The 15,462-nt window shown below is 40.2% G+C and overlaps 1 protein-coding gene across 1 annotated transcript in view; it reads right to left on the reverse strand.

Moving 5' to 3' along the window:
* The window catches only part of UNC5C (unc-5 netrin receptor C), a 347,179-nt gene that overhangs the window by 68,242 nt on the left and 263,475 nt on the right, over positions 1-15,462 (reverse strand). Inside the window, 3 exon segments of the mRNA XM_038400403.2 lie at positions 1,200-1,364; positions 3,465-3,632; positions 5,347-5,527. Coding sequence (XP_038256331.1) covers positions 1,200-1,364; positions 3,465-3,632; positions 5,347-5,527 — 514 coding nt within the window.

The raw sequence follows: 15,462 nt of genomic DNA on the forward strand, positions 1-15,462 counted from the left end.
TTTTTTTATGTATATGGTGCATTATAACGTTTATAGGGGGCTACTTGATATGGAGTTAGATCAGAAGAGATTGTTAGAGGGACCAAGTAGGAAAGGCAAAACAATAACACAGATAAAAGTCCTTGAGGAAACAATGGGGAAGATGTTAACTGGATTATACCCCCTACCAAGCTCCAATCAAGCTAGAATAGTTTACTTTTCCCAAGGCTAAATCTAGGATCAAAAAAGGGTACAAAACCATTATAGGACCCTAGACCGAGAAAAGGGTGGGGGATTGATTTTGTTGAGAGAGGTTGCTCAGTGAATGCCAATGAGCACTGATGGGGATGCAAGCAGACACCCAGACTGTCAGTGAGTCAGCGTCTGCAGCTAGCAGGCTGTAGTTTGGCCCCCAAGAGAACAGAGGATATCAAGGCTAAGTCATATCTACCTAGGGCCTTGAGGGGAATGCCACGTGTAGGTAAGACCTTGTGCCTACAGGTCTCTCTGTTGTTTTAAATCCATTTCTCTGAATGCTCTGAACCTTTTGGCAAAAAAAAAATCATCCTTTGTCATGAAAATGCTGCTTCTGTGTCACTGCATAATATTACTGTCCACCAACTCCTGAAGGGAAGTCTTACAGGTGCTATGCCCTTACAGGTGTCAAATTTGGCAACCAGATGGGCATAACCTGGCACAACCACTCAGACAGTGGAAGGAACACAAGGTCCCATCCCAAAGAGAAGGGGAATATAGGCCTGTCACTTGAAAGTGATGCACTTGGGGGCTGGAAAAGGGTCTCAGAAAAGGTAGGGACCATTACAATGGTCATGGCTTCACCTCCACACAAAACTGGCACAGACTGCGGAGAGGACTAGGCAGCACCATTTGTTCCAGGCGATTTGCCTCAGACACACAATTCCTCCCTAAGCTTGTTGTAGGTGGTGAGGCTTTGTACCCAGTTCAGACAATGCCAACAAGGCACAATTTTGCAGCACCACACATGGGTTATTTTGGTCATCTTATGCCATATCACTTAAATGTAGCTTTCTTCCCTATGTTGTGATGGTGGAGGGTATTTCATTTGGATACTCTCCAGCTTCTGCTTATAGGAGATTTTTATGGCAGGAGAACGTTCAAGCTTTAATTTGTTTTTTTTAATGGCTATATATTTTCCAAACTCCAAAGTCAATACAACAAATTAATATACTTCCACTTACTCTGCATACACAGCCCATCTGTGCAGTTCTTGGACTGCAGAACGAGACCCTCACAATCTTTCCCACCATTCTTGGGTGCTGGCGCTGTGCATTCCCTCCTGCGCCAATGGGTACACTCTGTTCCACAGGTAGACCACTTACTCCACGCTGTCCATCTACCATCCACTGTGACAAAAAAGCAACATGACTTAGGAAGGTCAGAAAGAGAGAGATGCAAATATAGATAGAAGGAGAGAAAATCTTGCTTTTAAAAGACCTTTGTGAATTTAGCCCTTGTGAAAGGTGCCAGACTGACAGAACTAGGGATCGAAATCTTTACAGCATAGATCATAGAAATAAAAGCTTCTCCATACAGCCCTGCTAATTTGCCTCAAGCTAGCCCTAGAAGGACCAACTCTAAGGGGAATGAGGTAGTTCAGTCTCCAAAGTCTTAGATATACATGTTTGGATTGCCAGCAAGGGTAATAATTAGTGCTAACTATAGTGGTGATTTTGTAAATGCATCCGATGAAGTGAGCTGTAGCTCACGAAATCTTATGCTCTAATAAATTTGTTAGTCTCTAAGGTGCCACAAGTACTCCTTTTCTTTTTGTGATTTTGATATCTCTTCAGTCCACCTGGGCCACCAAGTGCCCATTAGAAACCTACATCTTTCAGTTAATACTTGTCTGGGTTGGATCCCAACTGCTTATTGAGATGTTTAAGGCTTTCTATCTCAGTAACAAGATTTGAGCCACTGAGTCACATAGAGAACTGACTTCAGGAAAAGAGTCAGTCAGCAGTTGTCTTGTGGAATTTATAGCTTTGGTAGAAGAACTAATTCTGAATTGAAATGTGTTCCCAAGTACTCGTTCCTTCTCTCTTCTCCTCTCCTTTTTGAAATGGAAACAAAAGGAGGTCCCTCCATGGCTAAATTGTCTAAGAAGAAAAAAAACCCCAAAGCCCAGAAATTTATGCGTTTTGGCACTTATATACAACAAAAAATTAAATTTGGCAAGAAATTATTCTGTGTTATGAGATCATCACTTTTCATACTTAGAGACATAACTAAAGCCACTTAAATATTTCATTTGAAGAAGGAGCTACTAGGCATAATCCACAAAACTGTCAAGAATATGCACTCTGCAGATGCAGTTTATTATCTTGTGCTACAATCTGCATTTATAAGCTAGTTGGTCATGTATTTAAACGGACTGCGAAAATAAAAATCATGGCCAAGATTTTAAAATAATGAGTGCCTGAAGGTAGGCTCCCACATCCACATTTAGGTACCTACATTAATGGACTAAAATGGGATTTTGACAAGTGCTCAATATTAATCTGACCCTGCTCCCACTGAATTCAATACAATAACTCCCATTGATTTCAATGGGAAAAGAGTTCGGCCAATGCTGGGGCCCAAAAGCGCTGACTTTAATAGCTGGATCTACTAAATATTCGGACTAAAGAGGCTCAGCTAAGCATCCAGAATTTGAAATGAACTTCCATTTCTCTGAGTTTCACCCATCATTAAGAGCCAGATTTTGATGCTCCTTACCCATGCTGAGTAGAACCTTATTCCAACAGTAGTGCCATTGATTTCAATGCATAGGAAACTCCAACTCAACACGAGTGAGGGATAGCAGAGTTTGTCCCTCTAAAAGTCACCCAGAGCCCTTAAACAGTGTTGAATTAAATGATAAAATGTACTTTTCATGTTTCAATTTTCTGGCTTTTGATGCATTTTAAAATTATTTTAATGTGTGAATGCGCGGATATTTTTGGCATGAATGTTCCTGTCTTTGTGGACAGGCAGATGCATAGGTCAAGTTTAACATCCATAATCCAGATGTTTCAAATGCTCTGCTCATCTTTACAGTGTAAACTGAGAAATTGGTATGCACAGAAACGGATGTTACAAATCTGTTTGGTCAAAATAATGTTCTGTACTTAAATCTAGTTTATTTCCACAGCGTTCAACAGATCAAAAGCTTTAGCTTTTCAGATTTGAAGCTGTAAACATTACTCAAATCCCGTGAATTACAGAGACTGAGATGATGGTGCAAGTTTTGTGAAATAGTGGGATTTAATCCACTGCGGTTTGATCTACTCTGTGCACAATGTTTTACCTACTTATGTAACACAATTTAGTATTCATTTACTGAAATGTTGGATTTACCAGTAAAATAAAAGGAGTTTTTGTGATTAATAGTTATCTCCTAAAATACTTGATATTGGAAAAAAACTAGATAATCACATCTTGGGCTGTGAGCTTTCATACTGTACCTGGACACAGAGTGGTGCAAGTTATTTTTTGGACACTTTGGCCCTCACAGAAGGCACCACCGTTGAGTGGGGCAGGGTTGGTGCAGGTCCTTGTACGCTTCTGATAGCCTCTTCCACAGCGACCATTACACACTGACCACTCAGTCCAGGTAGACCAGCCGCCATTGACTGAAAGGTGACAGGTGACAAAGAGCATTAAATAAACACAAATCCCCCATTTTTAACCACTGTCCTTGTCAAAGTCCAAGAAATACCATTGAATGAAAAGTCCTTTCAGTTCCCTGTACTATGGCTACTGTGGATTTAAAATGGCCCTCCTCTTCATATAGACCCAATATGAGCCAGCAATGAGCATCGATTTATCTTTCTATAATTGCAATCACTGTAAGATCAAACAGTGCATCTTGAACTTTGTAAGCCAAAATATATGCATCCTGAAAGCTACATAATATTCCACAGCAAGATAATGCAGAGAGGATAGTGACTGTATGATAACTAGCATTCAGATGTACCCATCATCTATGCTCCTCTCTTTTCGGATAGTGGTCTGTCAGAAATTCAACACGTTGCTTTCCTCTCTTCACAGCAATGTTTCACAGAATGCTAAGACAAGGGTATCCCTCGTTCACCAGTCCCGATGGGAGCCTTGCCTACAGAAGATGAGGAGTCCATATGACAGGTACTCAGTCAGTTGGGCTGCTCAGAATGACCTCACCAGTTATACTGTTCACCCATGATTTTAGGAAGATGGTTACTGTTTACCCTTTCTGTTATGAACCTTGATATGTGGCACACATGGAGAACAAGACGGACAGGGACCAGTACTGCTCCATACTGTGTAGCCATACTGACAAGTATTTAAACTGCTCAATTTTCCTAATCCCTCAATTTTGTAGTATTACCAGTCACACCACAGGTCTAAAATATCCCTGGGAGTGAGATAGGGTGACCAGATGTCCCGATTTTATAGGAACAGTCCCGATATTTGGGGATTTGTTTTATATAGACGCCTATTACCCCCTACCCCCAGTCCCGATTTTTCACACTTGCTATCTGGTCACCCTAGAGTGAGAACACGGGCGATGGCTGCTTCCCAATTCAGGTCTCCCGATTGTGCCCCCCCACCTGCATGGCCCACTCTCAGTAAGTGTTTCAGCTACAGCTTAAATTATGCTTTTAGAGAGTCTAACTCTGTGTGTTGGAAAAATTTGTGTACGGTGAAATTTGTCCCAGGTCTATACATTAAAGTATTCGCCAGAATCACAACACAGAATGCTTATGCCGTGTCCCTCCTCTGCATCACAAATGCAGCTAATCAACTCTATTCAGCTAGTTTGCTAGAGAACTGAACTAAAAAGCCCTCATTGTAACTTTAGGGATGCAACTGCTTAAATTTAAGCATAACTGCTATCCTGGCTATGAAGTGAATGCTCAAGGTAATCATAGGGATTTTTTTTTCACTTGTCTGTCCTGTAATTAAATTGATTGTAATGAACAACAGGACAATCAGCTGATGTATCATTAGAGCAGCTTCTGTCCTTATGGATACATTCTGCCTCAAATATACCAAGAGCAATAACTTCACAGGAGGCAGACCTAGCTTTCTGCTTAGGCTATTTTATGGGGGCAGAGAGGAACGTGGATGTAGAGTAAGGCAATGAGGAGACAGGGCCATCACACTTTGTCTGGATAAGGGCCACATTGGCAGCCTGGCCATGCTAATTAAGATAGTGCATTACAATTGGGAACTTGTAGTTTCCACAGACCTCACTTCTGAATCTGCATCAAAGATGGTGGCAGCTGCATCACAGAACTACACAGACCGCTTCTGACCTACAGGCTGCACTTTGATTGATGTGCAGAAGGACAATGCCTCGCTTACCATAGACAATTACAGTGGCCGTAGTGCTTTTCCTCTTGGCGACAATGTTTTTGGCGACGCAGGTGTAATTAGCTGTGTCAGAAAGACGTGCCTGCTTGATGATCAGGTTGTGATCGATGGTGATGTAAAAATTCCGATCTTCGACGGGATCAATCACCTCTTCATTTTTCAACCACTCCACCTAAAAGTTTACAAGAGACACAGTAAGGTTATCAGTCACCACCATGCCAATCCGCAGAGGCTTTAAACTCTAGATGTGTGCAATATTCGATTACTTTGCTCCCCTGCCAGAAACTGCTGTAAACCAAAGTACACTGCAAAGGACTCATCTGCTGAATGTTGCCTATTGTGCCAATATCACATTGCACTGAAATGAGAAGGTAGCCATCATGGAGTACAGCGTTCATTTCTTCCCCCATCTCACAGCTTCTTCTGCCTTCAAAATGTTCAATGCTTTTTTTTTTTAAAAGGCTGCCCCTGGTGTATATAACCAAATAGTTAATGTAGACTTTCAGTATCTGATGGACAGTGTGAGGGACATAGATGTTGACTTTTCTTTAAAACCTTGTCTAAAAGGTTGTAAGAGAAAAAAAATCTCCCACTGGTGCACTAGGGAGCACCCTAATGTAATTATTTGTTTAGCTAAACCCTTTTATCTGTCTTATCTGTTTAGATTGTAAACTTTTGGGGGCAGGGATAGTCTTGTCTGTGCCTGAAGAGTGCCTAGCACAATAGGGCTTGGAGCTCGGGTTGTGGTTCATGGGTGAAACTGTAATAAGAACATAAGAACAACCATACTGAGTCAGACCAAAGGTCCATCCAGCCCAGTATCCTGTCTACCGACAGTGGCCAATGCCAGGTGCCCCAGAGGGAATGAACCTAACGGGTAATGATCTAGTGATCTCTCTCTTGCCATCTATCCCTACCCTCTGACAAACTGAGGTTAGGAACACCATTCCTTACCCATCCTGGCTAATAGCCATTAATGGACTTAACCTTCATGAATTTATCCAGTTCTCTTTTAAACCCCGTTATAGTTCTAGCCTTCACAACCTCCTCAGGCAAGGAGTTCCACAGGTTGACTGTGTGCTGAGTGAAGAAGAACTTCCTTTTATTTGTTTTAAACCTTCTACCCATTAATTTCATTTGGTGGCCCCTAGTTCTTATATTATGGGAACAAGTAAATAACTTTTCCTTATTCACTTTCTCCACACCACTCATGATTTTATATACCTCTATCATATCCCCCCTTAGTCTCCTCTTTTCCAAGCTGAAAAAAAATAAAAATAAGGATAATCAAACACCCCAAATGTGAGGTAAATTTTCTATTTTCTTTTTGTAGTGATCAGAAGAGGGACAGTTACCAGAGGACTGAGGAATACTGAAGAATAGAAAATTGCTTATTTTTCTCCTTCTTTATGTAAAGTATATTTTCAAAAAATATTTCTATGTTAACAACATATGATTTCATTGGTTACACAGAAAAATATTTGTAAATGTGATTTTTATCCAGACAACATTCCTTTTACTGCTAAAGAAAAACCCCATTATCCTACAGCTGATGGCTGTGAGTCACTCTAGCATAAACTGGCTGAATGTTCAGTAGCTTGTTTTCATTTGAACTAATTGTGCTTTAGAGGAAGGGACAGGGGCCCTGGATGGATCAAAGCAGTGCCTTCACATCGCTAGATCATTTCAGCTTGTGCCCAGGATTTAATTAAAGGAAGAAAAACAAAAACAAAAATCAACCCACTGGAACTAAAAGGTGCTAACTGCCAAGACAGGCCTGATTTGTACTGACAGACCACTACTTTTCCAAAGATATTTGAACAACTGTCCAACCATCAACAAGACTGGAAACCAACAAAGAGCCCTCCTCCATATGATAGCCATACAGACCACTGTGACCAGTGGTGTGAGTTACTAGGGCCCCTCCTAGTTTTAGTCACATGGGTCTCAATTCATTCCTGCGTAGAACTGGTCAAATACTGCAAAACAGAATGTTTGTGCATACGTTTGAATTCTGATTGGCTGTTCAGCTTGACCACCTTCATTCTCTTTTCTGTTCAATGGGTGCAAACATCTGCACAAGAAGGTTTTCGGCTTCACTAATGTTAGAGGCATCTTGGTTTTTTGTGCGAATACCCAGATTCAGTTGAACATGCTTATTCAGATGCAAACTACCATATATGCTATTCATCAATTGTTATTCTCGATATTAGAAAGCTTTAGCCATCTAGTCATAGACAAAGGCAATGCCATGTGATTTATGTGGTCAATCACCACAAACAGCATGTGATGAAAGTGGACCAGTCACCAACAAGCCGTAAGCTATTTTCATTCATTTAAACTGTCTAACATTCACTAGTAGCACATATATGTGTGTAAATATCAACATTTGTTTGCAAATGTTTTGCAAACAGAAGAAAGGGATAAATTCTAGGTTCAATCCATGAAACCAAGACTGGGGCAAAGTCTGAATGGAGTGAGGCTCACTGATACAAAAACCAAGGGATAACACAAATGACAAAGTGGGAGGGTGTATTAGAGTGACCAGATGTCCTGATTTTATAGGGACAGTCCTGATTTTTAGGTCTTTTTCTTATATAGGTTCCTATTACCTTCCACCCCCATCCCAATTTTTCACACTTGCTGTCTGGTCACCCTAGGGTGTGTGGCTAGTGGGTCCAACGGGAAATCTGATTAAACTAATCTCCAAGGTGCCTCTGCCAGCAGGCCTCTTCTGCAATCCCAGGCAGAATTTAAAGCTGGTTGAACCCTTTGGGGAGGGCAGGAGGATCCACCCTCTTTTCAGGTTATGAACCTAGTAGTGCAGAGGGATGGTAAAACCTTTGGAATGTGATATAAAAAAAACCCATAAATTTCGGTTTAGTTGGAAAATATGTGTAGAGTCTAACATATACTAAAACTCTCACTATTCAATGTGTGTGTGATGGGAGGGGCAGGCCAACCTGCCTTCCCATGGATATTCCACACCATCAAATAGGAGAGCAGAGAAAGTTGGGAGAAACTTAATGGAGAGCTGCTGTAGTTCTTATGCTCCTGTGCAAATATGCCACTGCACCTGCAGTCCTCGACTAAGGCCTCTAACTATGAATAATTTGATTGTATCTACCTGAAATGACTAAGGGAGAGAGAGACAGTGCACTCCTCCTCAACCTCCAGATTTTTTGGGGGAAAGTTGCTTTAAATATATTATTATTTATATAAACACTTCCAGCAAATAGGTTCAGATCACAACTCACTTTAGAGCTACATGTTTTCCACTGCCTTGTTTTATTCTGGTTGAATAAAAATAAAGTGATTAAATATGTACATGGATGTGTCCACAAACTCAGATAATATATGTCATTGTTTAGTATTTAGAGTTTTATACATTTTATTATTCAAAAAATGTAATTTAATTAATAAAGTTCACCTGATCTATTCTCATTTAGCAATTTTTCGTTTTTCCATATATAAGACACTCTTCTTCTACCAGTCAGACCATGTCATATTGTCATTCACTGACTTCTTCTTGCCTCCACATAAAGTTCAAAACTTCCAAGGCTTTCTAACTGCTCTCTCTCTTACAACTCCATCTTCATTTTTGCCACATTTTCTCTCCTTTTTACATTCCTCACCTGTCCTCTAACTGCAACCAATGAAGTGAGCTGTAGCTCAAGAAAGCTTATGCTCAAATAAATTTGTTAGTCTCTAAGGTGCCACAAATTCTCCTTTTCTTTTTGTGGATACAGACTGACAGGGCTGCTACTCTGAAACCTGCTCTCTTTCCCATTTTTACACTTTCTCATTTAAACCTCCTTTTACACCAACCTATACTCTTGAAACAGCCTCGCACTCCCTCTTTCAAAAGCCTTCTTCAAAGCTAGTTCTTTTGCAAATCTTCCGTGCTTATCTCTGCACCAACAATGGCACCTTGACTCTTTGGCAAGGAATCCAGACCATTTTTCACTATCTAATTTGTACTTTGTAACAAAATCGTCTGGGTTAGAGTTGGTTGAAAATTTTCTGTCTAAAACTTCTTTTCAATGAAAAATGAAAATTGTGTGGAAATTTTCCCTACTGGTTGTAATTTTTCATTTTCAGTGAAATGTATTGAATTTTTTTCAGTGGGGGAATAAAACACTATCACTTTTTAAATCCCCTATCCTTTTTTTTCTTTTTCTGAGTGTCTGTGTAAAAAGTGAGAGTTATTTTCCCCCACCAAACCTAAATAAAAATGTTGTATGTATAAATAAATAAAATTGCCATGCCAATTGCCATAGAAAATTTTAAACAAAATGAAAATTTTTCATTGCTTTTAAACAATGTTATGAAATATTCTTAGTTTTTTCAGACTGTTCCAGTCTGAATACTATATCATAAGCTGTTTGGGGCTGAGACCAAAATCACTGGATCCTCTTATACAGTGCCCTTTAATTAAATAATTGTAATTTCATTATCAATAGGGAAGTTAAATGGACCACAAGTCTTCAAGATGGAAAATGGATATAGCAATGGCCTTAGAAGAGTGTGTGTGTGCGCGCGCGCGTATATATATATATATTCTATTTTGCTTGAAACTTTCCCTTAAGTTATTACAATTGTCCTAGACCCATATATTACACAGTACAAGCAGGGGTATTGTAATGTCATCGCAGTAAGTATGAAGAATCTTAGCTCCCTGGCTGCAATTGTGCAGAGTAACAGACTTTGGGTATGTTCTTTCAATCAAAAGATGCATCAGCTCCATAAAGACCCCTCTCAATTTATCTCAAGTCAATATTTTAGAAAACAGCACACTGTTTTGTTAGTAACAGTTTTATTAACAAGAGCTAGTGATACCCAACCCAATTGCGAAGCTGTTAGTTTGAATGTGTTTGATTGACTTCTCTTTATTTGTTTCCAAAGGAAGACCCAGTAATGCAAACAAAGACCTTATCCTGCAGCGGGCTTGATTTAAAGTGCCAATCTTCCAGAGCATTTAAAAAAATCTGGTGGTGCAAAAAGTGCTTAGATATACATGTTTGGATTGCCAGCAAGGGTAATAATTAGAAAAGTGCTGGGAAAGAGAGAGAGAGCGCGCACGTGCATGCACACAACATTTTGGAAACCATTCTGTCACAAGAGCATTCACGTTTTATTTTCCATGGAAGATCTAAGCTTTTCTCAATAATCTGCATTTCCTTGGCAAGAAGCCTAAAATTGTTTCCCCCCCCCCCCCCCCCCGTTTCTTCCTTGGTGTTCAGCCAAATTGAGTCCTCACAGGAATCAAGTATAATCAAGACGGACAGCTTCCCATACAGTCAGTGGCAATGTTTGTTCCCTGCATCACCCACAGGTCAAGGCTGCATGCATCTAGATTGAGAAACAAGCCCAAAGCTCACTTCTCTGCACTCCTCCTTTTAGACATCAGCTTACCCTCGATATCCCACACAGACAAGTGTGGTCTTTCTGCTTTTTTAAAATGTATTTCTGTGATACCAATATAGGACTGCAAAGCTGAGATTCTACAAAATGCTACCTATGTTAGAGAAATGAATCACTTATTGCTCCTCTTTCTGTGATCTGCATACTGAGGACCTGCTTCTACTCTGACTGAAGTCAATGGCAAAATTCTCATTGATTTTTGTGGGAACAGGACTGGGCCAAAATGATGGCCTCAATTCATTACAAAATAGTTTTGGTTTCATGTACAGATCAATATGCCTGGTCATGAAAGAATCCCTCCCCCAATACCAAAAGTGTGATTAATGACATAAACAAACATAGGGGAGTCTTACAGCTGCTCGCAAAACTGTACATATCTTTATTCAGTCTCGACCTCTGATGAGACAATTCTGATTTGACTAAATCAGAGCAGTCAGAGATAAATACCCTTTCGTTGCTGCAAAACATAAGATCATATGAGACTAGGACTGCTATACCAGAACAAACCAAAGGGCTCTCTGTCTAGTTCTGTACACAGCCTCTGGCTCTTCCCCAAATTCGTCAATGGGAGTGAAGTATCATCTCACCAACACCAGATTATCATCATCACTGAAGGAAATGATCAGAGGATGGCTGGTTAAACAGGAGGTATATGTTATATTTACACACACATTTTAGTAATCAGCAACAAGTAATGTGAAAGCCAAAAAGCACATGATTCCAATAATAATTAGCATATCTTGTGTTTTCTTGTTCAAATGTTTTCTTGTTCAAACCACATACAAATGTTAACTAATTAAAAACTTATTGTAACATTTAAATAAGGTTTTGGTTACCACACATTTTTACTTACTAATGGCCTAATTTTTCCGGAGCTGCTGAGCAGCTGCCACTGACTTCTGTGTTCAGAACCTCTGAAAATCAAGCGTGTGTGTTATCATCAGTGGTAAATAGAATTTATGAGAACGCAACTTATTTTCTCATGTAAGCAGTAATTGAGCAACTGCCAAATATACAAGGTAAGAGAATAGAGCAGCGTTCAGACAGTATAATTTATAGGTGACAGCAATTATTCATACTGTTATTATACAGGTTTTATCGATTATTTGATTTGTAAATCATATCATCCCATCCATCTTTCCTCAAGGCGTTAGGTTGTTAACCTAATACATGCAGAAAGGCATCCAATTTCTCTAATTTTATTCTAGTGAACCATATTTCTGAAGTGAGTATTTGTTTTCCAACTCTGCTGATGAAGTACATTTACTGGCAGTAGTCACAAGGACTCTAAATAGGTTTCTGTCTTAAAAATTCAGTAAATTAGAGAATGTCTCTAGCACTATTAATAATAAAAATTTGAGTATTTTTATATATAAATAAAATTAGGCCATTAGTAACTAAATATGTGTGTGAATCAAAACCTCATATAAAAATAATATATATATATATATATAAATAAACACATATGTGTATGTGTGCAAGTATCACTGAAATCAGTCAGTCAGTGAAATAAGTTTGACTTCAATTTTCTGTCATCAAACCAGAAATCCTTCAATTTGGGATATAACCATCATGAACAGTAGAAGTTTTCCCATGTGGAGAGAATATCTAAGGAAAATGTCAGTGATATAACACTCAATATTCTTCCACATTAGCCTTTCCTTACAAAGGAAAGGAAACTGTGAAATCCACGACAATTCACTCTGAGTTTGTAAGCTCCCTTGGGGCAAGTACTGTCATTTACTATATGTTTATACAATGCGTAGCACAAGAACCTGGCCTGTTTGAGGCCTCTAGGTGCTAAAGTAAGATAAAATGTTAGATAATAGTAAGAAATGCTGAAAGAAGTGCTGTGGTAAAAAGAACACATAAAGGTCTCCTGATTTTGACTATGACTCCTTATGTTTTTTGGATTTAATTTTCAGACCAGTGAGCACCATGACTGCCACCAACTCTATTTTATCTGTGTGCACTGTGTTGCTTCCAAACCTGTCATGACACCGCACAACTGGATTGGCCTCCTAAATGTATTGGTTGTTTGGCTGCCTAGTAAATACACTAAAATATCTTAACCAAAATATAAATAAGTGCCCCATTACATACGTTAGCGTGCTGTCACAGTGACTGGCTGAGGAAACATACAATCCGAAGCAATGCACCTTGCAGCTTATTCTTTCTCATTCTACTCCCTGGTGAGAGACAGATGCGTTGTCTCTAATTATTCACTGATTGGTATCAGGAGATATATTAACATAATTGGCACATTTGTTCTAATTAACAGAGGGAATCTGCCACATGCCACCCAACATGATATGTGAGACCATCAGCAAGAAAAAACACAATAATCACGATAGCTATATCTCGGTGCTCTAATCAGGATGTTTTGAGCAGTGGACTAAAATAATGCAACACACATGGAAATGAGAGCGTACGAAATAGCGCAAGATTTCAGTGCAGACTACAAGAGTAGAGAGTACATTAATCAAAGGTGATTATATAAATGGGAAAAGCTATTACAGGAACCAATTACTGATACAAACTCAGCCACGCCAAGCTACTAGCATTATCTAGAGGCTGAAACCCCTTGGCAAGCTTTTCTGACTGGATTAGAAACTGCTAGAGATGGAAACATCATGACAGAAGATAAGAGATGGAAAAGGCACATACGGTCATCTAGAATTGATCCTCTACCCTTGTCAATGCAGGATTGTTCCTCACAAGTCATTCTCTTGTAATTGTGGCAGCTGAAACAGCATTTTATTTTATTTTTTAGGTTTGTGCTGGGTCTGATCCTGTCAGGTGCTCAGCCCCCCACAAATGTCACTGAAGACATTAACCCAAATCTTGATATCATTAATTTAGTTCTTACTTAAGCAAAACTCATTGGTTTCCAGGAACAAAATTCAAGGACTGCAAGATTTGGCGTCTTGACTTCAACGAGAGATTTGCTTGAATAAAAACAGAGTCAGAACCAGAGGATTTGGCGCCACTGGATTGCTGGCTGCTCAGCACCTAACAGGAACTACTGAACATTTTCCAACCTACTGCCTTAAACGTGAAATTTCTTGCTAGTATCTGGGCTCCCTTATTATGCAGTCATATAGACAGAATAAAATGATATTGCTCTCCTGAACAGTATCTCAGCTGAACTTGTGTTTCTTCCAACACTCATATTTTAATCACAGCTCTACGCACCCTTACCAGAACCTTTGGTCTGGGAAAGTAGGGTATGCATGAGTTACTACAACAGTCAGACCATAGAGAGACTTAGCTTGTACCGTAAAGACATTAATCACAAGTGTATGTCTGCTGATTAAAACAAAAATATATATATACTGGTGAAATATACTACCAGTCTGTACCGAGCATGAGACATCCAAGTGAGAAACTCAGACCGGCAGAGATTTCTGAGGAGTCACTGAGCTAACAAATATTCTAGTTATCTTGAGAGTTGAATGCCTCTTTGAAGACTACTGATATCTGATGTTTGCATTTGGTTTCAAATGCACGCTTTCATTCTACCAACTTCCCACTAAATAGGATGCTGTTCTTTGTGTGCTAGTGACAGGAAATGGATTTCTATACTTTTTTTTTTTAAAAAGTGGTCTCCAAAGAGGCTGAAATTACAACTATGAGCAATTGCAAAACACATACCGGGAATAAGACAGCAAGCACAAACCACAGTGACATTTTATTCAGTTGTCGTTATTTCTGCTTCTATTGCCAATAAGGGGGATTTGTTTTCCCGCTGTGGAAACACTTCCTTAATTGCACATATGTCCAGCTCACTGCTTGAGTATTAAAATCTATACAGAGTGTGCTGTAGAAGTGATATAAATTCTAGCTGTTTTTGAGACTGTTACAACTTTGCTTTAAGTACTACATGGAGGTGAACTTTTATTTAAAAAAGCCTCACAGCTGAAGATGGACTAGATGGCTCAGGTAATGGGATATGGAAAACTTCACTGTTAGGTTTATGGATACAGTAGAACCTCAGAGTTACGAACACCTCGGGAATGGAGGTTGTTCATAACTCTGAAACGTTCGTAACTGAACAAAAGGGTATGGTTGTTCTTTCAAAAGTTTATAACTGAACATTGACTTAATGCAGCTTTGAAACTTTACTAAGCAGAAGAAAATTGCCGGAACACCCGATCGAAAAGGGATCCAGTCGAAAAGGGACCCTGGCAGCTCTTGTCAGCTGTGCTGACCGAGCTGCTAAAATTCCAGTTGGCCCCAGTGGGGCTAAGGCAGGTTCTCTGCCTGGCTCTGTGTGGTTCCTGGAAGTGGCGGCATGTCCCTCCAACTCCTAGGTGGGGTAGCGGACAATGGGCTCCATGCACTGCCCCACCCCGTAGGCGCCACCCTGAGCGCCGGCTCCACAGCTCCCATTGGCCTGGAAGCCAATGGGAGCTGTGGGGGGGCAGCGCCTGCAGTGAGGGGCAGCACGTATAGCCCCCAACCGCCCCTCTGCCTAGGAGCTGGAGGATATGCTGCCACTTCCTGGGAGCTCTGTGGACTTCCTCTGTCCCCATGAAATGCCGGGGTTGCCTGAGGTCAGCGCTGCCCAGAGCTCACACCTCCTCCCACATCCCAATCACTGTCCCAGCCCTGAGTCCCCTTGTGCACTCTGAACCCCTCGGCCCCAGCATGGAGCCCCCCACCTGCACTCCAAACCCCTCA

This window comes from Dermochelys coriacea, chromosome 4 (genome assembly GCF_009764565.3).
Source record: "Dermochelys coriacea isolate rDerCor1 chromosome 4, rDerCor1.pri.v4, whole genome shotgun sequence".
Lineage (NCBI taxonomy): Eukaryota > Metazoa > Chordata > Testudines > Dermochelyidae > Dermochelys > Dermochelys coriacea.